This window comes from Lepidochelys kempii, chromosome 16 (genome assembly GCF_965140285.1).
Source record: "Lepidochelys kempii isolate rLepKem1 chromosome 16, rLepKem1.hap1, whole genome shotgun sequence".
Classification (NCBI taxonomy): domain Eukaryota; kingdom Metazoa; phylum Chordata; order Testudines; family Cheloniidae; genus Lepidochelys; species Lepidochelys kempii.
The window spans coordinates 7,552,501-7,580,350 of NC_136395.1; the positions used below are offsets into that span (position 1 = coordinate 7,552,501).

Below are 27,850 nucleotides of genomic sequence, written 5' to 3' on the forward strand. Positions count from 1 at the left end.
TCACTGAACCGTTTCCAATCTTTTTTGAGATGAGACAACCACATCTGCACGCAGTATTCAAGATGTGGGCGTACCATGGATTTATATATAGGCAATATGTTATTATTATTGTCTTATTGTCTTCCCCTTTCTTAATGATTCCCAACATTCTGTTCGCTTTTTTGACTGCCGCTGCACATTGAGTGGACGTTTTCACAGAACTATCCACAATGATTCCAGGATCTCTTTTTTTGAGTGGTAACAGCTAATTTAGACCCCATCATTTTATATGTATAGTTGGGATTATGTTTTCCACTATGCATTACTTTGCATTTATCAACATTGAATTTCATCTGCCATTTTGTTGCCCAGTCACCCAGTTTTGTGAGATCCTTTTGTAGCTCTTTGCAGTCTGCCTGGGACTTAACTATCTTGAGTAATTTTGTATCGTGCAAATTTTGCCACCTCACTATCCTTAGACCTTCCATAGCACCCTTCGTCTGAGGATCTGCAGGTATGTTAGTGACATTTATTAACGAAGCTCCCAAGCACCCTGTGAAGTAGGGAGGTTTGATGAGCCCTGTGTGTCCAGACAGGGAACAGAGACACAACAATGCGAAAGTGTCACACATCAAATGGCAGAGTGTAAGGCAGTCACGGCTACCTTGTAAGAGGAGCCATAGGTCTAGGAAATTCATCCCAGCCTTAGCAGAAAGTGCTTGTGGCCTCTGGGGAGTATAGCTTCATAGATACTAAGATCAGAAGGGACCATTATGATCATCTAGTCTGACCTCCTGCACAACGCAGGCCACAGAATTTCACCCACCCACTCCTGAGAAAAACCTCTCACCTATGTCTGAGCTATTGAAGTCCTCAAATCGTGGTTTAAAGACTTCAAGAAGCAGAGAATCCTCCAGCAAGTGACCCGTACCCCATGCTACAGAGGAAGGTGAAAAACCTCCAGGGCCTCTGTCAATCTGCCCTGGAGGAAAATTCCTTCCCGACCCCAAATATGGCAATCAGCTAAACCCTGAGCATATGGGCAAGATTCACAAGCCAGATACTACAGAAAATTCTTTCCTGGGTAACTCAGATCCCACCTCATCTAACATCCCATCACAGGCCATTAGGCCTATTTACCATGAATATTTAATTACCAAAACCATGTTATCCCATCATACCATCTCCTCCATAAATTTATCGAGTTTAATCTTAAAGCCAGATAGATCTTTTGCCCCCCTGCTTCCCTTGGAAGGCTATTCCAAAACTTCACTCCTCTGATGGTTAGAGACCTTCATCTAATTTCAAGTCTAAACTTCCTGGTGGCCAGTTTGTATCTATTTGTTCTTGTGTCCACATTGGTACTGAGCTTAAATAATTTTTCTCCCTCTCCGGTATTAATCCCTCTGATATATTTATAGATAGCAATCATATCTCCCCTCAACCTTCTTTTAGTTAGACTAAACAAGCCAAGCTCCTTAAGTCTCCTTTCATAAGACAAGTTTTCCATTCCTCGGATCATCCTGTTCCAGTTTAAATTCATCCTTCTTAAACATGGGAGACCAGAACTGCACACAGTATTCCAGGTGAGGTCTCACCAGTGCCTTGTATAACGGTATTAAAACCTCCTTTTCCCTACTGGAAATACCTCTCCTGATGCATTCCAAGATCGCATTAGCTTTTTTCACAGCCATAGCACACTGGCGGCTCATAGTCATCCTATGATCAACCAATACTCCAAAGTCCTTCTCCTCCTCTGTTACTTCTAATTGATGCGTCCCCAGCTTATAACTAAAATTCTTGTTATTAATCCCTAAATGCATGACCTTACACTTCTCACTATTAAATTTCATCCTATTACTATTACTCCACTTTACAAGGTCATCCAGATCCTCCTGTAGGATATCCCTGTCCTTCTCTACATTGGCAATACCTCCCAGCTTTGTATCATCTGCAAACTTTATTAGCACACTCCCACTTTTTGTGCCGAGGTCAGTAATAAAAAGATTAAATAAGATTGGTCCCAAAACCGATCCTTGAGGAACTCCATTGGTAACTCCCTCCAGCCTGACAGTTCACCTTTCAGTAGGACCCGTTGTAGTCTCCCCTTTAACCAATTCCTTATCCACCTTTCAATTTTCATATTGATCCCCATCTTTTCCAATTTAACTAATAATTCCCCATGTGGCACGGTATCAAACGCCTTCCTGAAATCTAGGTAAATTAGATCCACTGCTTTTCCTTTGTCTAAAAAATGTGTTACTTTCTCAAAGAAGGAGATCAGGTTGGTTTGGCATGATCTACCTTTTGTAAAACAATGTTGTATTTTGTCCCATTTACCATTGACCTCAATGTCCTTAACTACTTTCTCCTTTAAAATTTTTTCCAAGACCTTGCATACTACAGATGTCAAACTAACAGGTCTATAGTTATCCGGATCACTTTTTTCCCCTTTCTTAAAAATAGGAACTGTGTCATACGGTACAACCCCTGAGTTTACAGAGTCATTAAAAATTCTTGCTAATGGGCTTGCAATTTCAGGTGCCAATTCCTTTAATATTCTTGGATGAAGATTATCTGGGCCCCCCGATTTAGTCCCATTAAGCTGTTTGAGTTTTGCTTCTACCTCAGATATGGTAATATCTACCTCTATATCCTTATTCCCATTTGTCATGCTACCATTATCCCTAAGATCCTCTTTAGCCTTATTAAAGACTGAGGCAAAGTATTTGTTTAGATATTGGGCCATGCCTAGATTATCCTTGACCTCCACTCCATCCTCAGTGTTTAGCGGTCCCACTTCTTCTTTCTATGAGGAATTGTCTGACAGGGATTTGATATGACCAGCTAAACCAAACAACAGGATGGCAGCTACCCACAAAGAAAATGGCCCTGCCTGCATGGTCCATTTAGCCCAGGGCTTGCATTGCTCATGCCAGTGATGAGAGACAGAGAGACACCTCGCCCTCCTTGACCTTCACCCACTCGCCAGCGCTCTGGTCTCCCTTCTGCTAGCTTCCCCAACTCCCAGGATTTTCCTTCTCATAGGCCTTGTGCCCTGGCACCTCCTCTTACTCCCACCCTTCTTTATCTATAACTGCTGTGGCTGTTCTCCATGTCCCCACCTGGACACATGCATTTCCCCGCTTCTCTCATCTCCACCTGCCAGTACTGAAGTTACTCTCATCTACTGACAGTGAAACATACACTGAGAAGGAAGCAGGAAAGTCTCAGCCAAGGGTTTGGTCCCATCCTGTGGCTCTGGACATGGGGCCCAGTTTTCCTGGAGGCATCCTCACCATTTTCTGCAAAGCAGCCTCTCTGATAGCCTTTCCCTAAGTGCACAGGGAGATGCGAGTGAGCCGAGGACAGCACCTTGTGGACCAGGGACCAGGCAGTGCCCCAGCTTGGCACATTCACTGGAGACCTCTGTCATGTACCATGTGTGGACTGGTTACAGAACTTCCACCCCAAAGATGCGTGAGATTTGTACCTTTAATATACTTCAGTGCCCTGCCCGTGGTGGCTGCTCTCAGCATGGATAAGGTAAGTTACACATGGTGCCACCTAGTGGCTGAACAGTATTAAGAACAGTTTAACATTCCATTACATTTGCTATTTTACACTTCTACCATTTCATGATCATGCTATCATTGAAAGTTCAGTACAGATCATTGTGTTCAGTGTATTTGAATCGGACTGGTTTTCCTATTACATGACAGGAACACATAACAGCTTGGTCATCTGTGTGTATGTTAGTTGAAATAACTTTCTCTGGTTGGTCTGGAACCTTTGAATATTCTTCTTGTTGTTCTGCATCTGACAAGTTTGCTGTATTGACTGTTCTTTCTGAGGAACAAACCGGAGATGTTGACAGTTTCTGTTGAACTCTCAACTGTCGTTCTCAGTCACATATGTTCAGGGCAAGGAATTCTTTTCCTTTACGACAGCTGGAGTTCATAGAATCATAGAATATCAGGGTTGGAAGGGACCTCAGGAGGTCATCTAGTCCAACCCCCTGCTCAAAGCAGGACCAATCCCCAATTTTTGCCCCAGATCCCTAAATGGATCCCTCAAGGATTGAGGTCACAACCCTGGGTTTAGCAGGCCAATGCTCAAATCACTGAGCTATCCGTCTCTCACCCCCCCCGTTCTCCATTCTTTTTCTCCATTTAGTTTAATACAAACGTGGTCACCACCTTCTAGGCCCAGCAATTATCTAACTAAGTGGTGTCTCTTATAAAAATGTTCACAAGCTCTTTTTGCCTTTGTAACTGATTTGGCTACTCTCTTCATGTCTGAAGAGAACTTTCTGAACTCTGGCTGTCTCCATTGACTCTTCCCTTCTTGTTATAGGACTAGCCACTGGTCTCTTCTTCCTTGCCCTCCCTCCTTCTGTTACTGCCTGCTGTGCCCCTTCTTCATTCTCCAACTCAGCAAACCTGTTCCTGAGCTCCATTTCTTCTTCACTAGTCGGTTTTTTCATCTGCCTGATTCTCATAGTCACGTGCTTCCACTTGCTTCTTTCCTCTTGGATCGTCTCTTCCATCAGCTCTATCAGGCGGCATTTCATACAAACAAAGCTCTTTTCAAGTCCCTGCTCCAGGATAATGTAGATCCCACAGCTTCCATATCCAGTCATCTTCACTGCCTCTTGCATTCTGTGGGTCACTACCACGGCTGCCTTTGAAGCTGTCATAGCCTTCCCGCCTAAGCTCCTGTCAAGGAAAACAAAAAACAAAAAAACTGAACAAAACCAGAACACCACACCCACCCTCCCTCAAACGCCCCTTACAAACTCTCCCTCAAACTCTCCTGTTTTCAGCTCCATTTGCTTGCTCCTGTGCTGCTGACTGGCTCCTTCGCTCCTTAGTCCCTTCCTCATTGTCTTCTCTAAGCTTCCCCATCGGTGACCTCATTCACCCACATGGCTTTTCCTGCCCCCTCCACCACCAAATTTAGTATCGTCTCAGCACATCTCCAGCAGCCTCTCCAGCATTTCGTTTGGGCTGACCCACCACCAATTGAAACTCATTTTCTCCAACTCTGAGTTTCTTGCCTTTCCTCTTGAGTCCATTCATAGAATCATAGAATCATAGAATATCAGGGTTGGAAGGGACCCCAGAAGGTCATCTAGTCCAACCCCCTGCTTGAAGCAGGACCAATTCCCAGTTAAATCATCCCAGCCAGGGCTTTGTCAAGCCTGACCTTAAAAACCTCTAAGGAAGGAGATTCTACCACCTCCCTAGGTAACGCATTCCAGTGTTTCACCACCCTCTTAGTGAAAAAGTTTTTCCTAATATCCAATCTAAACCTCCTCCACTGCAACTTGAGACCATTACTCCTCGTTCTGTCATCTGCTACCATTGAGAACAGTCTAGAGCCATCCTCTTTGGACCCCCCTTTCAGGTAGTTGAAAGCAGCTATCAAATCCCCCCTCATTCTTCTCTTCTGCAGGCTAAACAATCCCAGCTCCCTCAGCCTCTCCTCATAAGTCATGTGTTCTAGACCCCTAATCATTTTTGTTGCCCTTCGCTGGACTCTCCAATTTATCCACTTCCTTCTTGTAGTGTGGGGCCCAAAACTGGACACAGTACTCCAGATGAGGCCTCACCAATGTCGAATAGAGGGGAACGATCACGTCCCTCGATCTGCTGGCTATGCCCCTACTTATACATAACAAAATGCCATTGGCCTTCTTGGCAACAAGGGCACACTGCTGACTCATATCCAGCTTCTCGTCCACTGTCACCCCTAGGTCCTTTTCCGCAGAACTGCTGCCTAGCCATTCGGTCCCTAGTCTGTAGCGGTGCATTGGATTCTTCCATCCTAAGTGCAGGACCCTGCACTTATCCTTATTGAACCTCATCAGATTTCTTTTGGCCCAATCCTCCAATTTGTCTAGGTCCTTCTGTATCCTATCCCTCCCCTCCAGCGTATCTACCACTCCTCCCAGTTTAGTATCATCCGCAAATTTGCTGAGAGTGCAATCCACACCATCCTCCAGATCATTTATGAAGATATTGAACAAAACCAGCCCCAGGACCGACCCTTGGGGCACTCCACTTGATACGGGCTGCCAACTAGACATGGAGCCATTGATCACTACCCGTTGAGCCCGACAATCTAGCTAGCTTTCTACCCACCTTATAGTGCATTCATCCAGCCCATACTTCCTTAACTTGCTGACAAGAATACTATGGGAGACCGTGTCAAAACCTTTGCTAAAGTCAAGAAACAATACATCCACTGCTTTCCCTTCATCCACAGAACCAGTAATCTCATCATAAAAGGCGATTAGATTAGTCAGGCATGACCTTCCCTTGGTGAATCCATGCTGGCTGTTCCTGTCACTTTCCTCTCATGCAAGTGCTTCAGGATTGATTCTTTGAGGACCTGCTCCATGATTTTTCCAGGGACTGAGGTGAGGCTGACTGGCCTGTAGTTCCCAGGATCCTCCTTCTTCCCTTTTTTAAAGATTGGCACTACATTAGCCTTTTTCCAGTCATCCGGGACTTCCCCCGTTCGCCACGAGTTTTCAAAGATAATGGCCAATGGCTCTGCAATCACATCCGCCAATTCCTTCAGCACTCTCGGATGCAACTCGTCCGGCCCCATGGACTTGTGCACGTCCAGCTTTTCTAAATAGTCCCTAACCACCTCTATCTCCACAGAGGGCTGGCCATCTCTTCCCCATTTTGTGATGCCCAGCGCAGCAGTCTGGGAGCTGACCTTGTTAGTGAAAACAGAGGCAAAAAAAGCATTGAGTACATTAGCTTTTTCCACATCCTCTGTCACTAGGTTACCTCCCTCATTCAGTAAGGGGCCCACACTTTCGTTGGCTTTCTTCTTGTTGCCAACATACCTGAAGAAACCCTTCTTGTTACTCTTGACATCTCTTGCTAGCTGCAGCTCCAGGTGCGATTTGGCCCTCCTGATATCATTCCTACATGCCCGAGCAATATTTTTATACTCTTCCCTGGTCATATGTCCAACCTTCCACTTCTTGTAAGCTTCTTTTTTATGTTTAAGATCCGCTAGGATTTCACCATTAAGCCAAGCTGGTCGCCTGCCATATTTACTATTCTTTCGACTCATTGGGATGGTTTGTCCCTGTAACCTCAACAGGGATTCCTTGAAATACAGCCAGCTCTCCTGGACTCCTTTCCCCTTCAAGTTAGTCCCCCAGGGGATCCTGGCCATCCGTTCCCTGAGGGAGTCGAAGTCTGCTTTCCTGAAGTCCAGGGTCCGTATCCTGCTGCTTACCTTTCTTCCCTGCGTCAGGATCCTGAACTCAACCAACTCATGGTCACTGCCTCCCAGATTCCCATCCACTTTTGCTTCCCCCACTAATTCTACCCGGTTTGTGAGCAGCAGGTCAAGAAAAGCTCCCCCCCTTGTTGGCTCCTCTAGCACTTGCGCCAGGAAATTGTCCCCTACGCTTTCCAAAAGCTTCCTGGATTGTCTATGCACCGCTGTATTGCTCTCCCAGCAGATATCAGGAAAATTAAAGTCACTCATGAGAATCAGGGCATGCGATCTAGTAGCTTCCGTGAGCTGCCGGAAGAAAGCCTCATCTACCTCATCCCCCTGGTCCGGTGGTCTGTAGCAGACTCCCACCACTACATCACTCTTGTTGCACACACTTCTAAACTTAATCCAGAGACACTCAGGTTTTTCTACAGTTTTGTACCGGAGCTCTGAGCAGTCATACTGCTCCCTTACATACAGGGCTACTCCCCCACCTTTTCTGCCCTGCCTGTCCTTCCTGAACAGTTTATAACCATCCATGACAGTACTCCAGTCATGTGAGTTATCCCACCAAGTCTCTGTTATTCCAATCACGTCATAGTTCCTTGACATCACCAGGACCTCCAGTTCTCCCTGCTTGTTTCCAAGGCTTTGTGCATTTGTATATAAGCACTTGAGATAACCTGTTGATCGCCCCTCATTCCCAGTATGAGGCAGGAGCCCTCCCCTCACAGACATTCCTGCCTGTGCTTCCTCCCGGTATCCCGCTTTCCCACTTACCTCAGGGCTTTGGTCTCCTTCCCCCGGTGAACCTAGTTTAAAGCCCTCCTCACTAGGTTAGCCAGCCTGCTGGCAAAGATGCTCTTCCCTCTCTTCGTAAGATGGAGCCCGTCTCTGCCCAGCACTCCTCCTTCATGGAACACCATCCCATGGTCAAAGAATCCAAAGCCTTCTCTCCGACACCACCTGCGTAGCCATTCGTTGACTTCCACGATTCGACGGTCCCTACCCAGGCCTTTTCCTTCCACGGGGAGGATGGACGAGAACACCACTTGCGCCTCCAACTCCTTTATGCTTCTTCCCAGAGCCACGTAGTCCGCAGTGATCCGCTCAAGGTCATTCTTGGCAGTATCATTGGTGCCCATGTGGAGAAGCAGGAAGGGGTAGCGTTCCTTCACCTCCCTTTTCTACCACAGTTGTTAGCTCCACTGCCCTCCTTGTCTCCAAGGCTCATGCTTACTCCTTTTAAAAGCACCCCATCCTCCATGTCTCCATGGCTAATGCCCTCCTCTATGCCTTGGTCAGCTCTCACGTGGACCATCATTACCTTCTCCTCTGGCTTCCCCACTTCTCACCTCTACCTACAAAACATCTCTCCTTTCCCACTGTTCTGGCCCCATCAACTCCTCTTCTATCCCTCCCTTGGTTTCTGACCTATGGCCCCATCCAAATCACGCTCATCCTTCCTGCCTTCCAGGTCCTGCAGGATCTTGCCCCTGCCCATTTCTCTGACCTCATGTCTTCCAGCTCCCTCCTCTCATGCTCTGTGCATCTCCCAACTCTACCGTCTCAGTGCTCCCGCTCTTGGCTTACACTGACCTTCATGCTGCTGTAGAGTTGGAACATTCTCCCATTTCTAGATAACCATCTGCTTCCAATCTCTCCCTAAAACCCACCCAGGCCAGGATTTATCCTGCCTAGTTCCCTTCTCCAGTAATGTCTCCTCTCTCTGCTAGGCTGCAGCTGTTCAGGGCAGGGATTGTGCTTTACTGAATGTGTGTAAAGCAAAATTTACATTCTCAGCGTTATACAGATTTTTTTGTATTCATTATAATAGGATAAAAGCATAAAGAAACAACAGAAAACCTACAGGGTGTTTTCATCTTTATTTAATAAGGGAGATATTGGCAGTGCTGTGTGTGTGTGTGGGTGCATACATGTGAGTGCATGTGTGTGTGTGTGTGTGTACACTAAGGGGGACAATCTGGAGAAGAGTGAAATGAACCCATGGCAAGCAAGAGTCTGTGTAAGGTAAAGGCAGGGATGGATATGACAGTAGATAAGAGGGCCCCATAGAAGTCAATGGCATGCACTGATTCTTATAGAGAAGGATCGAGCCCATGAGCGATGGTAAATTTGGAGAAGACAAAGTGAAGGATCATGGTAAATAGCTGAAGAGGCAAGTGCTATTTTCAGGGTATTTGCCGATCCTGGAAAAGCCTGGTGCTGACTGACTGGAAACAGCAAGTCCAGATCCAATGTTTACAACAGGAAAGAGAGATGTTCCAGATGTGCAGAAGAGCTCTGCATATTAGGAACAGTTAGACATTGGAAAGTGCATATTATACACCCCTCGCTATGCCCAATGCATGCAGGCTGTGAGCTTCTTACAGCCGACTGCATGGGCAGGTGCATCTTTAGTTCAGGCCATACTAACTCGTGTGTTTGGCTCTAGGGGCCCCTGGTTCAATCCCTGGCATGAGCTGCCTCATCTGCACTTGGGAATGTGCAATTTAATAAGGGTGAATCACCAGATTTAGAGAGATCGTTACAATCAGGCTAAGCTGAGTGGAGCCCACAGCCCTAGTGAGTGTTGATTTTGGGCAAGATGGATTATTGGAGGGATGCCGATGTGCTGATTGGAAACAAGAGTGACAAGTGGAAGTTACAAGGTGCCCTTGCCTTCCTGAGAAGCCACCAGTTCTCCCCCAGTAGTACTCTCCTTTTCCTTCTCCCTTCTCCACCAGCAGACAGATGGATGCTGCCCCAGGGACAGTTCTCTTGCTACGCAGCAGGTGTGTTTTGGGTAATGGGTGGTTGCATGGCCTCTGCTGGTTTCTAGGTTATTTCTTTGCTAGAAGGTAGGAGAAAAAAAGCCAAGAAAGCTCACCCTGAACACAGCAGAAAGTGCATCAATTCCCTGGCCCTGTCTCATGGCTGGTTGGAATATGATCCCATGGAAATAATGGTCCTGTTGCCCTTCTCCCCTCTGCCCCTGCCTCTTCTCCTTCAGCATCGCTCTTTCCGGGCCTTCCCCAGCCTCTTCTGTGGCTGGCACACAATGCAGCCTCCTCTCCTGGCTTCTCAGTGATGGGCTTTGTCCATTACAGACACTTGGCACCTGGTGAGGCCCAGGTGATGCGCCTGTGAGTTTTGGAGGACGGGGTGTTGTCCACAGTGACAGAGAATGGGAGCAGAGGAGAGGATAGGGTAAGGGGCTCCTCTGTGGTATCAGGCTCCTCTGTTGTAACAGGGATCTTCAAAGTTTTCAAACACATAAAGAAATCATTTAAAGCTAGAGAAGGCAGGGCTGTCACCCAGCCATTCCCGCCTGGCAGGACTTAGGGCCTCCTTGTCTCACACAATCCCAGCCTATGCATTGTTGATAAGCATTGACACTGAATTAGGGCCTAATTCTCATTCACACTAATACCAATGTGCACTGCTCTGGCAGCATAAAGTGGCCCTAAAGTGAGGGTGGTTGTAACTGACGTCCATTGTGAGGCCCCATCGCAGTACCATAGCTGTGGAAAGGGGCCTTTGTGTAAACCCGAATTGGGCCCTTTGGTAGTGCTTCACATTTCTTAAAGCACATTGCAGACATTGAGCCCAAACCTGTCAGGTACTGAACCTGCCAAGTGCCCTCAATCCCTAGGACCTTCAGTGGAGTTGAGGGCTCCCACCTGTTGTGAGGACGTGCTTAGCACTTTTCAAGATCAGGGCCCGGAAGTCATCCATCCCCATCCAGAGAGGGGGGAAGAGACACAGACAGGTCCAGGCAGCATTTGGACTCCTGCTTGGGCCCTATGGCTTTTGGGACACTGCCTGGAATACGCTGGGTCTGGGCATTAACCCAGCCTGTCACCAATCACCATCGCGTGCTGCTGTGCTGACGTCCTTCCTAGGGGTAAGTGCAGCGCAGGGCCGGCTTTATGGCAGTGCAGGCAGCAATGGCAGACTGGCACATACACTGAGCTCTCCAAGGCAGGGACACCCTTTTCGCTCTGTGTCTCTCCAGTGCCTACCACAACGGGCTCTGGGCCCATGACCAGGGCTTGGTGCAATGACGATGATGATGGATGATGAACTGGCAGTGCCCATGAATCCCGGTCTGGGTTCTGTAGGGAAATCACTTCCCTATTCTGGGTCTGGTGTTGGGTGGGTGGATGGGGGGTGAAGCTCTATCCCGTATTAATGACCAGAACATTCTGCCTTTCCCCAGACAGATTCTAGTCTCAGTGTAGCTCCTTCCTGCTGTGATTTCAGCCAGGGAGAGAGAGTGGGGAGAGAAAACACACTGAGCTCCCATTCACAGCCAAAGTCATACCCACGCATTCGGGGCGGCCTCACACCACACTTCTGTACCTTGGATATTCCTATTTTAGGCACATAGGCACCACATGGCGACCCGCCCATGCCCACTGGAAAACCCAAAGAATATTCTCTCTAGAGGCAGAGGTAGAAAGCAGGGACTGGGTGGGTCTTCTTGTTTTTTTATCATTTGCAGAAAACCAGGTTCTTTCAGCTCTTGGAGTCCATCTGCTTGAGCTGATCACCCCCCACACTGTCACCTGCATTTCCAGAAAAGGGTGCCGTATCTGGGCCTATCTTCAATCCCTCTGTCTGCCCCCACTCAGCAAGTACTATTGTCACCTTAGGCTAGTTGTGATGCACATTGCTGGACTGGGGGAGACTTCCCAATCCCAGCGAACCTTCTGCCTTTGTTCTCTGAACTGCATCCTGCTTTCGTGAATCCAGTCCCACAGGGTGAGGAAAGGATGGGAAGAGGGTGGGGAATGCTCTCTGCTGTTGTACAAGGCTTTCATTCTGGCCGTTCTGCCTCAGCCTGCTGGGGCTGAACCAGAGCAGGGGAAAGGGAGGTAGCTGGTACATGAGGAGACTGGGAGAGACTCATCACTGTCATTTGCTTTTGTCTCTTTTCAGTGAGGACGATGCTGCCACAGTCTACAGATCGGCAGCCATGCTCAATATGACGGGCTCAGGATACGTGTGGCTGGTGGGGGAGAGAGAGATATCTGGCAATGCCCTGCGATACGCCCCCGATGGTACGTACCTTCACTTCTCTGGGCTAATGTTCACTGCATTTGCAATGAATGTGCAATGTGATCCTGGCCTATAACTAGGACTCCTAGGTTCAAGAGGAGTGCCCAGATAGGAGACATTGCTCGGAGCGCTGTCATGGCTGTCACAGAGCAGCCTGACAAAACAACCAGCTCGTTGTTCCTCCCCGTTATGAACGATGTTACCCTCTGACGCACCCGGAAGAGCAATCCCAGCGCCACCAAACAGACAAAAAAGCAGCAGCAGCAGCAGCAGCAAAACACACAGGTACATTGTCAATTAAAACACGTACCGGCCATGAACCGTTAGGACAGCAAAAGTCTGAACAAAACATAGGAACAGTCCCAACCGCAGATACGGAGCAGCAGACTATGAGTGGCTGCCCACAGCCCTTGCTATGCATACACACGCACACACCCGCGCACACTCGCAAAGACGCATGCACCACATCTCACCGGTTAACAATGAGTCCTCTTCCCGGCCGGCTCCCGTTCCGTCAGCACCACATCTCACCGGTTAACAATGAGTCCTCTTCCCGGCCGGCTCCCGTTCCGTCGGCACCACATCTCACCGATTAACAGTGAGTCCTCTTCCCGGCCGGCTCCCGTTCCGTCAGCACCACATCTCACCGGTTAACAATGAGTCCTCTTCCCGGCCGGCTCCCGTTCCGTCGGCACCACATCTCACCGATTAACAGTGAGTCCTCTTCCCGGCCGGCTCCCGTTCCGTCAGCACCACATCTCACCGGTTAACAATGAGTCCTCTTCCCGGCCGGCTCCCGTTCCGTCGGCACCACATCTCACCGGTTAACAATGAGTCCTCTTCCCGGCCGGTTCCCGTTCCGTCAGCACCACATCTGACCGGTTAAAAATGAGTCCTCTTCCCGGCCGGTTCCCGTTCCGGCGGCACCACATCTCACCGGTTAACAATGAGTCCTCTTCCCGGCCGGTTCCCGTTCCGGCAGCACCACATCTCACCAGTTAACAATGAGTCCTCTTCCCGGCCGGTTCCCATTCCGGCGGCACCACATCTCACCGGTTAACAATGAGTCCTCTTCCCGGCCGGTTCCCGTTCCGGCGGCACCACATCTCACCGGTTAACAATGAGTCCTCTTCCCGGCCGGTTCCCGTTCCGTCGGCACCACATCTCACCTGTTAACAAAGAGTCCTCTTCCCAGCTGGTTCCCGTTCCGTCAGCACCACATCTCACCAGTCAACAATGAGTCCTCCTCCCGGCCGGTTCCCGTTCCGTCGGCACCACATCTCACCGGTTAACAATGAGTCCTCTTCCCGGCCGGTTCCCATTCTGGCGGCACCACATCTCACCTGTTAACAAAGAGTCCTCTTCCCAGCCGGTTCCCGTTCCGTCAGCACCACATCTCACCGGTTAACAATGAGTCCTCTTCCCGGCCGGTTCCCATTCTGGCGGCACCACATCTCACCGGTTAACAAAGAGTCCTCTTCCCGGCCGGTTCCCGTTCCGTCGGCACCACATCTCACCTGTTAACAATGAGTCCTCTTCCCGGCCGGTTCCCATTCCGTCGGCACCACATCTCACCTGTTAACAATGAGTCCTCTTCCTGGCCGGTTCCCATTCCGTTGGCAGCACATCTGACCGGTTAGCAATGAGTCCTCTTCCCGGCCAGTTCCCATTCCGGCGGCACCACATCTCACTGGTTAACAAAGAGTCCTCTTCCCCGCCGGTTCCCGTTCCGTCGGCACCACATCTCACCAGTTAACAATGAGTCCTCTTCCCGGCCGGTTCCCGTTCGGTCGGCACCACATCTCACCGGTAAACAATGAGTCCTCTTCCCGGCCGGCTCCCGTTCCGTCAGCACCACATCTCACCGGTTAACAATGAGTCCTCTTCCAGGTCGGTTCCCGTTCCGTTGGCAGCAAATCTCACCGGTTAACAATGAGTCCTCTTCCCGGCCGGTTCCCGTTCCGTCGGCACCACATCTCAGCTGTTAACAATGAGTCCTCTTCCCGGCCGGTTCCCATTCCGTTGGCAGCACATCTGACCGGTTAGCAATGAGTCCTCTTCCCGGCCAGTTCCCATTCCGGCGGACCACATCTCACCGGTTAACAAAGAGTCCTTTTCCCGGCCGGTTCCCGTTCCGTCGGCACCACATCTCACCGGTTAACAATGAGTCCTCTTCCCGTTCGGTTCCCGTTCCGTTGGCAGCACATCTCACCAGTTAACAATGAGTCCTCTTCCCGGCCGGTTCCCGTTCCGTCAGCACCACATCTCACCGGTTAAAAATTAGTCCTCTTCCCGGCCGGTTCCCATTCCATCGGCACCACATCTCACCGTTTAACAATGAGTCCTCTTACCGGCCGGTTCCCGTTCCGTCGGCACCACATCTCACCTGTTAACAATGAGTCCTCTTCCCGGCCGGTTCCCGTTCCGTCGGTACCACATCTGAGCTGTTAACAATGAGTCCTCTTCCCGGCCAGTTCCCATTCCGTTGGCAGCACATCTGACCGGTTAGCAATGAGTCTTCTTCCCGGCCAGTTCCCATTCCGGCAGCACCACATCTCACCGGTTAACAAAGAGTCCTCTTCCCGGCCGGTTCCCGTTCCGTTGGCAGCACATCTCACCGATTAACAGTGAGTCCTCTTCCCGGCTGGCTCCCGTTCCGTCAGCACCACATCTCACCGGTTAACAATGAGTCCTCTTCCCGGCCGGCTCCCGTTCCGTCGGCACCACATCTCACCGGTTAACAATGAGTCCTCTTCCCGGCTGGTTCCCGTTCCGTCAGCACCACATCTGACCGGTTAAAAATGAGTCCTCTTCCCGGCCGGTTCCCGTTCCGGCGGCACCACATCTCACCGGTTAACAATGAGTCCTCTTCCCGGCCGGTTCCCGTTCCGGCGGCACCACATCTCACCGGTTAACAATGAGTCCTCTTCCCGGCCGGTTCCCGTTCCGTCGGCACCACATCTCACCGGTTAACAATGAGTCCTCTTCCCGGCCGGTTCCCGTTCGGTCAGCACCACATCTCACCGGTTAACAATGAGTCCTCTTCCCGGCCGGTTCCCGTTCCGTCGGCACCACATCTCACCGGTTAACAATGAGTCCTCTTCCCGGCCGGTTCCCATTCTGGCGGCACCACATCTCACCTGTTAACAAAGAGTCCTCTTCCCAGCCGGTTCCCGTTCCGTCAGCACCACATCTCACCGGTTAACAATGAGTCCTCTTCCCGGCCGGTTCAGTTCTGGCGGCACCACATCTCACCGGTTAACAAAGAGTCCTCTTCCCGGCCGGTTCCCGTTCCGTCGGCACCACATCTCACCTGTTAACAATGAGTCCTCTTCCCGGCCGGTTCCCGTTCCGTCGGCTCCACATCTCAGCTGTTAACAATGAGTCCTCTTCCTGGCCGGTTCCCATTCCGTTGGCAGCACATCTGACCGGTTAGCAATGAGTCCTCTTCCCGGCCAGTTCCCATTCCGGCGGCACCACATCTCACTGGTTAACAAAGAGTCCTCTTCCCCGCCGGTTCCCGTTCCGTCGGCACCACATCTCACCAGTTTACAATGAGTCCTCTTCCCGGCCGGTTCCCGTTCGGTCGGCACCACATCTCACCGGTTAACAATGAGTCCTCTTCCCGGCCGGCTCCCGTTCCGTCAGCACCACATCTCACCGGTTAACAATGAGTCCTCTTCCAGGTCGGTTCCCGTTCCGTTGGCAGCAAATCTCACCGGTTAACAATGAGTCCTCTTCCCGGCTGGTTCCCGTTCCGTCGGCACCACATCTCAGCTGTTAACAATGAGTCCTCTTCCCGGCCGGTTCCCATTCCGTTGGCAGCACATCTGACCGGTTAGCAATGAGTCCTCTTCCCGGCCAGTTCCCATTCCGGCGGCACCACATCTCACCGGTTAACAAAGAGTCCTTTTCCCGGCCGGTTCCCGTTCCGTCGGCACCACATCTCACCAGTTAACAATGAGTCCTCTTCCCGGCCGGTTCCCGTTCGGTCAGCACCACATCTCACCGGTTAACAATGAGTCCTCTTCCCGGCCGGTTCCCGTTCCGTCGGCACCACATCTCACCGGTTAACAATGAGTCCTCTTCCCGTTCGGTTCCCGTTCCGTTGGCAGCACATCTCACCGGTTAACAATGAGTCCTCTTCCCGGCCGGTTCCCGTTCCGTCAGCACCACATCTCACCGGTTAAAAATTAGTCCTCTTCCCGGCCGGTTCCCGTTCCATCGGCACCACATCTCACCGTTTAACAATGAGTCCTCTTACCGGCCGGTTCCCGTTCCGTCGGCACCACATCTCACCTGTTAACAATGAGTCCTCTTCCCGGCCGGTTCCCGTTCCGTCGGTACCACATCTCAGCTGTTAACAATGAGTCCTCTTCCCGGCCAGTTCCCATTCCGTTGGCAGCACATCTGACCGGTTAGCAATGAGTCTTCTTCCCGGCCAGTTCCCATTCCGGCAGCACCACATCTCACAGGTTAACAAAGAGTCCTCTTCCCGGCCGGTTCCCGTTCCGTTGGCAGCACATCTCACCGGTTAGCAATGAGTCCTCTTCCCGGCCGGTTCCCGTTCGGTCAGCACCACATCTCACCGGTTAACAATGAGTCCTCTTCCCGGCCGGTTCCCGTTCCGGCGGCACGACATCTCACCAGTTAACAATGAGTCCTCTTCCCGGCGGACTCCCGTTCCGTCATCACCACATCTCACCGGTTAACAATGAGTCCTCTTCCCGGTCGGTTCCCGTTCCGTTGGCAGCACATCTCACCAGTTAACAATGAGTCCTCTTCCCGGCCGGTTCCCATTCCGTTGGCACCACATCTCACCGGTTAACAATGAGTCCTCTTCCCGGTCGGTTCCCGTTCCGTTGGCAGCACATCTCACCAGTTAACAATGAGTCCTCTTCCCGGCCGGTTCCCATTCCGTCGGCACCACATCTCACCGGTTAACAATGAGTCCTCTTCCCGGCCGGTTCCCGTTCCGTCAGCACCACATCTCACCAGTTAACAATGAGTCCTCTTCCCGGCCGGTTCCCGTTCCGTCAGCACCACATCTCACCGGTTAACAGTGAGTCCTCTTCCCGGCCGGTTCCCGTTCCGTCAGCACCACATCTCACCGGTTAACAATGAGTCCTCTTCCCGGCCGGTTCCCGTTCCGTTGGCACCACATCTCACCGGTTAACAATGAGTCCTCTTCCCGGCCGATTCCCGTTCCGTCGGCACCACATCTCACCGATTAACAGTGAGTCCTCTTCCCGGCCGGTTCCCATTCCGTTGGCAGCACATCTGACCGCTTAAAAATGAGTCCTCTTCCCGGCCGGTTCCCGTTCCGGCAGCACCACATCCCACCTGTTAACAAAGAGTCCTCTTCCCCGCCAGTTCCCGTTCCGTCGGCACCACATCTCACCAGTTAACAATGAGTCCTCTTCCCGGCCGGTTCCCGTTCCGTCGGCACCACCTCTCACCGGTTAACAATGAGTCCTCTTCCCGGCCGGATCCCGTTCCGTCAGCACCACATCTCAGCTGTTAACAATGAGTCCTCTTACCGGCCGGTTCCCGTTCCGGCGGCACCACATCTCACCTGTTAACAAAGAGTCCTCTTCCAGCCGGTTCCCGTTCCGTCAGCACCACATCTCACCAGTTAACAATGAGTCCTCCTCCCGGCCGGTTCCCGTTCCGTCAGCACCACATCTCACCAGTTAACAAAGAGTCCTCTTCCCGGCCGGTTCCCGTTCCGTCGGCACCACAACTCACCTGTTAACAATGAGTCCTCTTCCCGGCCGGTTCCCGTTCCGTCGGCACCACATGTCAGCTGTTAACAATGAGTCCCCTTCCTGGCCGGTTCCCATTCCGTTGGCAGCATATCTGACCGGTTAGCAATGAGTCCTCTTCCCGGCCAGTTCCCATTCCGGCAGCACCACATCTCACCGGTTAACAAAGAGTCCTCTTCCCGGCCGGTTCCCGTTCCGTTGGCAGCACATCTCACCGGTTAACAAAGAGTCCTCTTCCCGGCCGGTTCCCGTTCCGTCGGCACGACATCTCACCTGTTAACAATGAGTCCTCTTCCCGGCCGGTTCCTGTTCGGTCAGCACCACATCTCACCGGTTAACAATGAGTCCTCTTCCCGGCCGGTTCCCGTTCCGGCGGCACCACATCTCACCAGTTAACAATGAGTCCTCTTCCCGGCCGGTTCCCGTTCCGTCAGCACCACATCTCACCTGTTAACAATGAGTCGTCTTCCCGGCCGGTTCCCGTTCTGTCAGCACCACATCTCACCGGTTAACAAAGAGTCCTCTTCCCGGCCGGTTCCCGTTCTGTCAGCACCACATCTCACCGGTTAACAAAGAGTCCTCTTCCCGGCCGGTTCCCGTTCCGTCGGCACCACATCTCACCTGTTAACAATGAGTCCTCTTCCCGGCTGGTTCCCGTTCCGTCGGCACCACATCTCAGCTGTTAACAATGAGTCCTCTTCCTGGCCGGTTCCCATTCCGTTGGCAGCACATCTGACCGGTTAGCAATGAGTCCTCTTCCCGGCCGGTTCCCATTCCGTCGGCACCACATCTCACCGGTTAACAATGAGTCCTCTTCCCGGCCGGTTCCCGTTCCGTCAGCACCACATCTCACCAGTTAACAATGAGTCCTCTTCCCGGCCGGTTCCCGTTCCGTCAGCACCACATCTCACCGGTTAACAGTGAGTCCTCTTCCCGGCCGGTTCCCGTTCCGTCAGCACCACATCTCACCGGTTAACAATGAGTCCTCTTCCCGGCCGGTTCCCGTTCCGTTGGCACCACATCTCACCGGTTAACAATGAGTCCTCTTCCCGGCCGATTCCCGTTCCGTCGGCACCACATCTCACCGATTAACAGTGAGTCCTCTTCCCGGCCGGTTCCCATTCCGTTGGCAGCACATCTGACCGCTTAAAAATGAGTCCTCTTCCCGGCCGGTTCCCGTTCCGGCAGCACCACATCCCACCTGTTAACAAAGAGTCCTCTTCCCCGCCAGTTCCCGTTCCGTCGGCACCACATCTCACCAGTTAACAATGAGTCCTCTTCCCGGCCGGTTCCCATTCCGTCGGCACCACCTCTCACCGGTTAACAATGAGTCCTCTTCCCGGCCGGATCCCGTTCCGTCAGCACCACATCTCAGCTGTTAACAATGAGTCCTCTTACCGGCCGGTTCCCGTTCCGGCGGCACCACATCTCACCTGTTAACAAAGAGTCCTCTTCCAGCCGGTTCCCGTTCCGTCAGCACCACATCTCACCAGTTAACAATGAGTCCTCCTCCCGGCCGGTTCCCGTTCCGTCAGCACCACATCTCACCAGTTAACAAAGAGTCCTCTTCCCGGCCGGTTCCCGTTCCTTCGGCACCACAACTCACCTGTTAACAATGAGTCCTCTTCCCGGCCGGTTCCCGTTCCGTCGGCACCACATGTCAGCTGTTAACAATGAGTCCCCTTCCTGGCCGGTTCCCATTCCGTTGGCAGCATATCTGACCGGTTAGCAATGAGTCCTCTTCCCGGCCAGTTCCCATTCCGGCAGCACCACATCTCACCGGTTAACAAAGAGTCCTCTTCCCGGCCGGTTCCCGTTCCGTTGGCAGCACATCTCACCGGTTAACAAAGAGTCCTCTTCCCGGCCGGTTCCCGTTCCGTCGGCACGACATCTCACCTGTTAACAATGAGTCCTCTTCCCGGCCGGTTCCTGTTCGGTCAGCACCACATCTCACCGGTTAACAATGAGTCCTCTTCCCGGCCGGTTCCCGTTCCGGCGGCACCACATCTCACCAGTTAACAATGAGTCCTCTTCCCGGCCGGTTCCCGTTCCGTCAGCACCACATCTCACCTGTTAACAATGAGTCGTCTTCCCGGCCGGTTCCCGTTCTGTCAGCACCACATCTCACCGGTTAACAAAGAGTCCTCTTCCCGGCCGGTTCCCGTTCTGTCAGCACCACATCTCACCGGTTAACAAAGAGTCCTCTTCCCGGCCGGTTCCCGTTCCGTCGGCACCACATCTCACCTGTTAACAATGAGTCCTCTTCCCGGCTGGTTCCCGTTCCGTCGGCACCACATCTCAGCTGTTAACAATGAGTCCTCTTCCTGGCCGGTTCCCATTCCGTTGGCAGCACATCTGACCGGTTAGCAATGAGTCCTCTTCCCGGCCAGTTCCCATTCCGGCGGCACCACATCTCACCGGTTAACAAAGAGTCCTCTTCCCGGCCGGTTCCCGTTCCGTCGGCACCACATCTCACCAGTTAACAATGAGTCCTCTTCCCGGCTGGTTCCCGTTCGGTCAGCACCACATCTCACCGGTTAACAATGAGTCCTCTTCCCGTTCGGTTCCCGTTCCGTTGGCAGCACATCTCACCGGTTAACAATGAGTACTCTTCCCGGCCGGTTCCCGTTCTGTCAGCACCACATCTCACCAGTTAACAATGAGTCCTCTTTCCGGCCGGTTCCCGTTCCGTCAGCACCACATCTGACCGGTTAAAAATGAGTCCTCTTCCCGGCCGGTTCCCGTTCCATCGGCACCACATCTCACCGGTTAACAATGAGTCCTCTTACCGGCCGGTTCCCGTTCCGTCAGCACCACATCTGACCGGTTAAAAATTAGTCCTCTTCCCGGCCGGTTCCCGTTCCAGCGGCACCACATCTCACCGGTTAAGAAAGAGTCCTCTTCCCGGCCGGTTCCCGTTCCGTCGGCACCACATCTCACCTGTTAACAATGAGTCCTCTTCCCGGCCGGTTCCCGTTCCGTCGGCACCACATCTCACCTGTTAACAATGAGTCCTCTTCCCGGCCGGTTCCCATTCCGTTGGCAGCACATCTGACCGGTTAGCAATGAGTCTTCTTCCCGGCCAGTTCCCATTCCGGCGGCACCACATCTCACCGGTTAACAAAGAGTCCTCTTCCCGGCCGGTTCCCGTTCCGTTGGCAGCACATCTCACCGGTTAACAATGAGTCCTCTTCCCGGCCGGTTCCCGTTCGGTCAGCACCACATCTCCCCGGTTAACAATGAGTCCTCTTCCCGGCCGGTTCCCGTTCCGTCAGCACCACATCTCACCGGTTAACAATGAGTCCTCCTCCCGGCCGGTTCCCGTTCCGTCAGCACCACATCTCACCGGTTAACAATGAGTCCTGTTCCCGGCCGGTTCCCGTTCCGGCGGCACGACATCTCACCAGTTAACAATGAGTCCTCTTCCCGGCCGGCTCCTGTTCCGTCAGCACCACATCTCACCGGTTAACAATGAGTCCTCTTCCCGGTCGGTTCCCGTTCCGTCGGCAGCACATCTCACCAGTTAACAATGAGTCCTCTTCCCGGCCGGTTCCCGTTCCGTCGGCAGCACATCTCACCGATTAACAATGTGTCCTCTTCCCGGCCGGTTCCCGTTCTGTCAGCACCACATCTCACCGGTTAACAGTGAGTCCTCTTCCCGGCCGGTTCCCGTTCCATCGGCACCACATCTCACCGGTTAACAATGAGTCCTCTTCCCGGCCGGTTCCCGTTCGGTCAGCACCACATCTCACCGGTTAACAATGAGTCCTCTTCCCGGCCGGTTCCCGTTCCGTCAGCACCACATCTCACCGGTTAACAATGAGTCCTCTTCCCGGCCGGTTCCCGTTCCGGCGGCACGACATCTCACCAGTTAACAATGAGTCCTCTTCCCGGCCGGCTCCCGTTCCGTCAGCACCACATCTCACCGGTTAACAATGAGTCCTCTTCCCGGCCGGTTCCCGTTCCGTCGGCAGCACATCTCACCGGTTAACAATGAGTCCTCTTCCCGGCCGGTTCCCGTTCCATCGGCACCACATCTCACCAGTTAACAATGAGTCCTCTTTGAGGTATTTTTACATTCCTCCAGTATGTGAAGTACATGCTTTCCCAGAGTCCCATGCAGTCTCTCCACTATTCTATTCCTTGGGTATGGGACACAGCAGATTTATAATGTACTGCACCAATACTCATCAGAAAGACCTCAAATTCTCTGGATACAAAAGGTGTCCAATTATCTGAAAGAAAGCTCTCTGGTAGACCAAATGTAGCGAATAATGTGGTTAGGAGACAAATGAGCTCCTCTGAGATGCCTTGTGAAATTATAAATGCAATGGGCAAAGTAATAGTCTATAACAGTCAACAGTGTGTAGCCATGCAATGCAATTGAGGGGCCAGTAATATCCACTGCAATTGTCTGCCACGGTCTGTCTTCAACTATTGGTTTCAAAGGTGCCAGAGGAACAATAGTTCTATACATGTCACTCAATGTCTGAGGGCGGCCCTGGCCACCGAGCATAACTCTGCAAAAGTTCCTTCATTTTTAGTAATCCCCAAATGTCCTTCATGAGCCATATCCAGGATTGCTTGTCACAACACTGCAGGGAGGATCACCCGGGCTTCTCTGTATAAGATATATCGAGTAGCACGTCTTCACTGGGCACTCAGAATTAATGTTGTAGACTATAGACAAAGTTTTGTTAAGGACTGGGTCCAGCCAACCTCCTTATGCAGATCACCTTGCACAGTTCAGCATCTTGAAGATGGCATCAGCGATCATGTTGTTCCTTGACTTCAGCAAAGCTTTTGACACGGTCTCCCACAGTATTCTTGCCAGCAAGTTAAAGAAGTATGGGCTGGATGAATGGACTATAAGGTGGATAGAAAGTTGGCTAGATTGTCGGGCTCAACAGGTAGTGATCAATGGCTCCATGTCTAGTTGGCAGCCGGTATCAAGTGGAGTGGCCCAAGGGTCAGTCCTTGGACCGGTTTTGTTCAATATCTTCATAAATGATCTGGAGGATGGTCTGGATTGCACCCTCAGCAAATTTGCAGATGACACTAAACTGGGAGGAGAGGTAGATACGCTGGAGGGTAGGGATAGGATATAGAGGGCCCTAGACAAATTAGAGGATTGGGCCAAAAGAAATCTGATGAGGTTCAACAAGGACAAGTGCAGAGTCCTGCACTTAGGACAGAAGAATCCCATGGACCACTACAGACTAGGGACTGAATGGCTCAGCAACAGTTCTGCAGAAAAGGACCTACAGTGGACGAGAAGCTGGATATGAGTCAACAGTGTGCCCTTGTTGTCAAGAAGGCCAATGGCATTTTCGGATGTATACGTAGGGGCATTGCCAGCAGATCGAGGGATGTGATCGTTCCCCTCTATTCGACATTGGTGAGGCCTCATCTGGAGTACTGTGTCCAGTTTTGGGCCCCACACTACAAGAAGGATGTGAACAAATTGGAAAACATCCAGCGGAGGGCAACAAAAATGACTAGGGGACTGGAACACATGACTTATGAGGAGAGGCTGAGGGAACTGGGATTGTTTAGTCTGCGGAAGAGAAGAATGAGGGGGGATTTGATAGCTGCTTTCAACTACCTGAAAGGGGGTTCCAAAGAGGATGGATCTAGACTGTTCTCAGTGGTAGCTGATGACAGAACAAGGAGTAATGGTCTCAAGTTGCAGTGCGGGAGGTTTAGGTTGGATATTAGGAAAACCTTTTTCACTAGGAGGGTGGTGAAACACTGGAATACGTTACCTAGGGATGTGGTGGAATCTCCTTCCTTAGATATTTTTAAGGTCAGGCTTGACAAAGGCCTGGCTGGGATGATTTAGTTGGGGATTGGTCCTGCTTTGAACAGGGGGTTGGACTAGATGACCTCCTGAGGTCCCTTCCAACCCTGATATTCTATGATTCTATGATTCCTCCTTGAGTCAGTTGACATCTCTTTCAGTCAACAACATATGGTGTGCTCTGCTATTTCTGCATACTAGGGTGCCAAACCAGCAGAATTTCTCGAAAGAGCATGGGCAAGTATATTACATCTTCCTTTGAGATGTACCAAATCAAAGTCATACTGCTGTCCCTGAAGAACCCACTGCTGCAGCCTCACATTCAGCAGATCAATGGCCTTATAACAGAGGCCTGGAATAGGCAAATGATCCGTTTCAAAGGTGAAATGTCTTCTCACTAAATAAACCGGGAAGCATATAATAGCAAAAACCATTGCCAAGAACTATAGCTCAGTCTGGGAATAGTTTGCTTCTGTTGGGGTGAGAGTATGGGATGCAAAGACAACCACCATCCCTCCTAGAGCAGAACGGTGCCCGGACACTGATTGAATGCATCAATTTGAAGCACTCTGGGCTTCCATGGATCAAAATAAGCATGAGAATGGATCCGACAGAGGTCTTGACGCAGGGTTTCAAAAACTTGCTTTGCTTCTTCGGTCCAAACCAACTGGTCCTGGCCCTGGGTTAAATTTCCCAGGGGCTTCGCAAGGATACTAAAACTGGGCAAAGCATAGCCACCTATGTATTAAGCTAGGCCAAGGAATGAACCTCAGCCGCCGTGATGAGCAGGTAATGGTAACGAGCGACAGCTTGCAGCCATTCAGGTGTTGCTTTCATACCGTGGGTTGGCAGAGAATGCCCTAGGAACTCTACAGCATTTTTTGCAAAACTGCACTTGGCCCCTTCAACTTTATATCAGCTAGTTGCAGGTAGGTTAGTACCTGGGCTAGAACAGCATTATGCTCAGGAAGAATTTTAGCAAAGATGAGAATGTCTTCCTAATAGCAACATGCCCCCGGGAGCTGAGACACCACTCTCTGAAATACTTCAGAAGCAGAAATTAAGCCAAAAGGGAATTGTTTTGCAAAAATGCTGTAGCGGGGAATGAGCAACCAGGGATGGATCACTGGATGATTTGCCTGCTCTGTTCATTCCCCCTGGGGCACCTGGTCCTGGCCATTGTCGGCAGACGGGACACTGGGCTAGAGGGACCTTTACTCCAACCCAGTACGACCATTCTTAAAAAGCCACAGCTCACAGAGGTTTCCAGAAAGCCTTCGTAGTGTCCATAAAGCGTCCAAAAAGCCTGTTTCTCTGTAAAATGGAAAAGTGGAGATGGATTAGAAAGGCAGTCCCCGGCAGGAGGAGGAACTTGGGACTCAGAACAAAATCTTGAAAGTATGTTCTTTCTCAAAGGTCATGTGTGATGTTGCAAACATCCAAATATTTTTAGGGCCAGATCCCCACTTATGCCAGCTTCACCCCACCCAGGGATTCCCCTATGTCAGGAGGGGAATCCCCAGCTGCTGTTAGGGTGACTCTCGTTCCTTTTGTGCTGCCCAAATGGCATAAAGAGCATGCAGGTGAGGCCAGGGTTATAGTCCATCCTCCACTAAACTCCTGTCTCGTTGGAACTAACAAGCAGCCTGCATGGCCTGAGAGAGGCACACCCTGTAGCAAAGAGAGTGCAAGATCTGTGTTTTAGGCTGGCCTTGCAATAGAAAAGTCTGTTCCACCTCATTCTTTTTCTCCTTGCTTGTTCTCACTTTGATATGGTTGGCAATCTTCCTGGCTTCCTGACATCACCTGTACAAGTGTACGCAAGAAAATCCAGGGCCAAGCAGAGAACCTGTCTTGGAACCAGAACATCTTCATTCCACTGCTGTGTTTGATCCCCTTTCCCTTCCTCTCTATTGTTACGGTTCATGATCCAAGTCAGAATCAAGGGAGTGTGGAAAGTTTCAGAGATCTTGTGGGGAAGGGCAGCCTTTTGATAAGCCCCTCCCTTTCCCAAACTGGGACTGGCAAAAGCAACCTCATATAGTGTCTGACTGTGTCCTAAGAGCATGTTGCCATAGCAGCAGTCCAGTGCATTAAGCACTTTGTGCGGGGGCAGGGGGGGGGCATCAACGAAAAGGACACAGAGGATGGTGAAGCTGATTCACTGAGTTGCTTTGTATTGCAGACAAACTAATTGCAGCATTGAGTTCAAATAGTCACTAACCAAGCTTATTTCCCTGACTGCTTCTAGGGGAACAACAACAGCTTTAGCTGATATCACTCCCAGATTCGCTCCCCCATGCCCAGAGCAAACACTCACTCCAATTCGAAAAGTCAATAATGCCTCTTAAACTTGGGTTTCAGTTTCAGTGCTGGGTCTTCCACATGCATTGTCTACGACTTCTACTGCCTGCCTGCCATCTGAATTCCCAGTGTGCTCCCCATAACACAAAGCAAAGTAGCAAAGTGCCTTCTTACAGAAGGAAGCTGGCAATCAGGTAGCCCCAGCTTGAGCCTAACTCCTGCCCCCCTCAGCACCAAGGTTTGTAGGGAGCGGGTCCACCACAGTTCAGAGTTCATTGGCCTCTTGGTGGAACTCTGCTAGCTGAAGGCCAGGATCAGGGGATCCATGGATCTTAGTTCAGTGTTGGCAAGAAGGACTTACAGGGAGGGCATGTCTGCCTGGGGTTCTCTGACCTGTGCCATGCTCTCTGTTTGCTCCAGGGGTGATTGGTTTGCAGCTCATTAATGGGAAGAACGAGTCAGCTCACATCAGCGATGCTGTTGCAGTGGTAGCTCAGGCAGTCCATGACTTATTCGAGAAGGAGAATATCACGGACCCCCCGAGAGGCTGCGTTGGGAACACCAACATCTGGAAGACTGGCCCTCTTTTCAAGAGGTACCTAGGCACCTGGGCTCACCCCGCCCTCCACCCCTACACACCATATGTTTGGTTATTTACTATCAATCATTACTTTGGGTAGGAACTGGATTATGAGTTCCCCAAATTCCCCAAATGTTTGAAGAGGTGGTGTAACCTAGTGGTTGGAGCACAGGACTAGGCGCCGGCCTACCTGGGTTCTCATGCTAATTCTGCTGGTGAATTAATCCACTGATGAGAGAGGGAAGGGGATTTGAATTGATACTTCATTTTTTTAATACATCTACATGATTTTGTCACTCAAGATGGAAAGTGAATCTGTGCAGAGTAATTAAGAGCAACAGCGATCACTGCAGGAAACCGCGGGGAATGTGCACAACCACTTCCATTCCGATCAGCTATTTTCAGATGATACTTTTCCAAGGAATTCACTTTCGGTTTGGTGAATATGGAAAATCCATTTGCAAAGTCTGAGCACACCATCCCGTCAGTTTTGGACTAATAGGGAATGAAACAAATATAAGCATAATCTTGTCCATGGTAAAAAAAAATGCCAGCAACTTTTCATTTAATTTTGTACTGGTCTACAGCACAATAGCATGTCAGCTTGAAACGTCACATGGGACTAGACCCCACTGAGGAACGGTGAATAGAATTGGGGGGAATGGTTTTCATTTAGAAAATGTAAGAGTTTCAGAATATTATGCATTACACATGCAAAGTAGCTTTGTTCATAAAATCTGTAGCTTTACACCTGGGATGTCATTTGATCCGGGAGGCCGTAGGCGTGCTCTTTGGTGCTGTGGCACTTGGGAGATCTGCAGGCTGGGATCTCTGTACTGCGAGGCTGAGTTGCTCTGCGGGATGGGATGTGAGTGCCCTAGAGCTCAGTTTCTCTGCAGGATCTCATCTTGGTGATGCTCACTCTTGCTTGGGAGAAGAAGTGAATTTGTAGTCTCATTCTCTTGATATTCATTCAGTGCCCAGTGTCCCATTCTAGCTCACATGGTCTGATTTGTTTTGATCTGCTGTGTCTGCTCCACTGATCAGTTCATAGAGTAACACCTGCTGAGCTCAGGGCTCCATGAGGTTTGAAAACTCAGGGGTAGT

The 27,850-nt window shown here is 51.0% G+C and overlaps 1 protein-coding gene across 24 annotated transcripts in view; it reads left to right on the forward strand.

Annotated features, from left to right (window-relative positions):
• The window catches only part of GRIN1 (glutamate ionotropic receptor NMDA type subunit 1), an 85,079-nt gene that overhangs the window by 26,694 nt on the left and 30,535 nt on the right, over positions 1–27,850 (forward strand). For 14 of the 24 annotated variants that reach the window (XR_012155311.2, XR_012155318.2, XR_012155314.2 and 11 more), the window contains 3 exons: positions 9,978–10,025; positions 12,175–12,296; positions 26,584–26,758. Coding sequence is in view for 13 of the 24 variants with exons in the window: in XM_073314979.2 (XP_073171080.1) it covers positions 9,978–10,025; positions 12,175–12,296; positions 26,584–26,758 (345 nt within the window). In the remaining 11 variants the exon portion in view is untranslated. The remainder of the gene's footprint in view (positions 1–9,977; positions 10,026–12,174; positions 12,297–26,583; positions 26,759–27,850) is intronic. The other 10 variants (XR_012155312.2, XR_012155317.2, XR_012155315.2 and 7 more) reach the window with 1 other exon arrangement.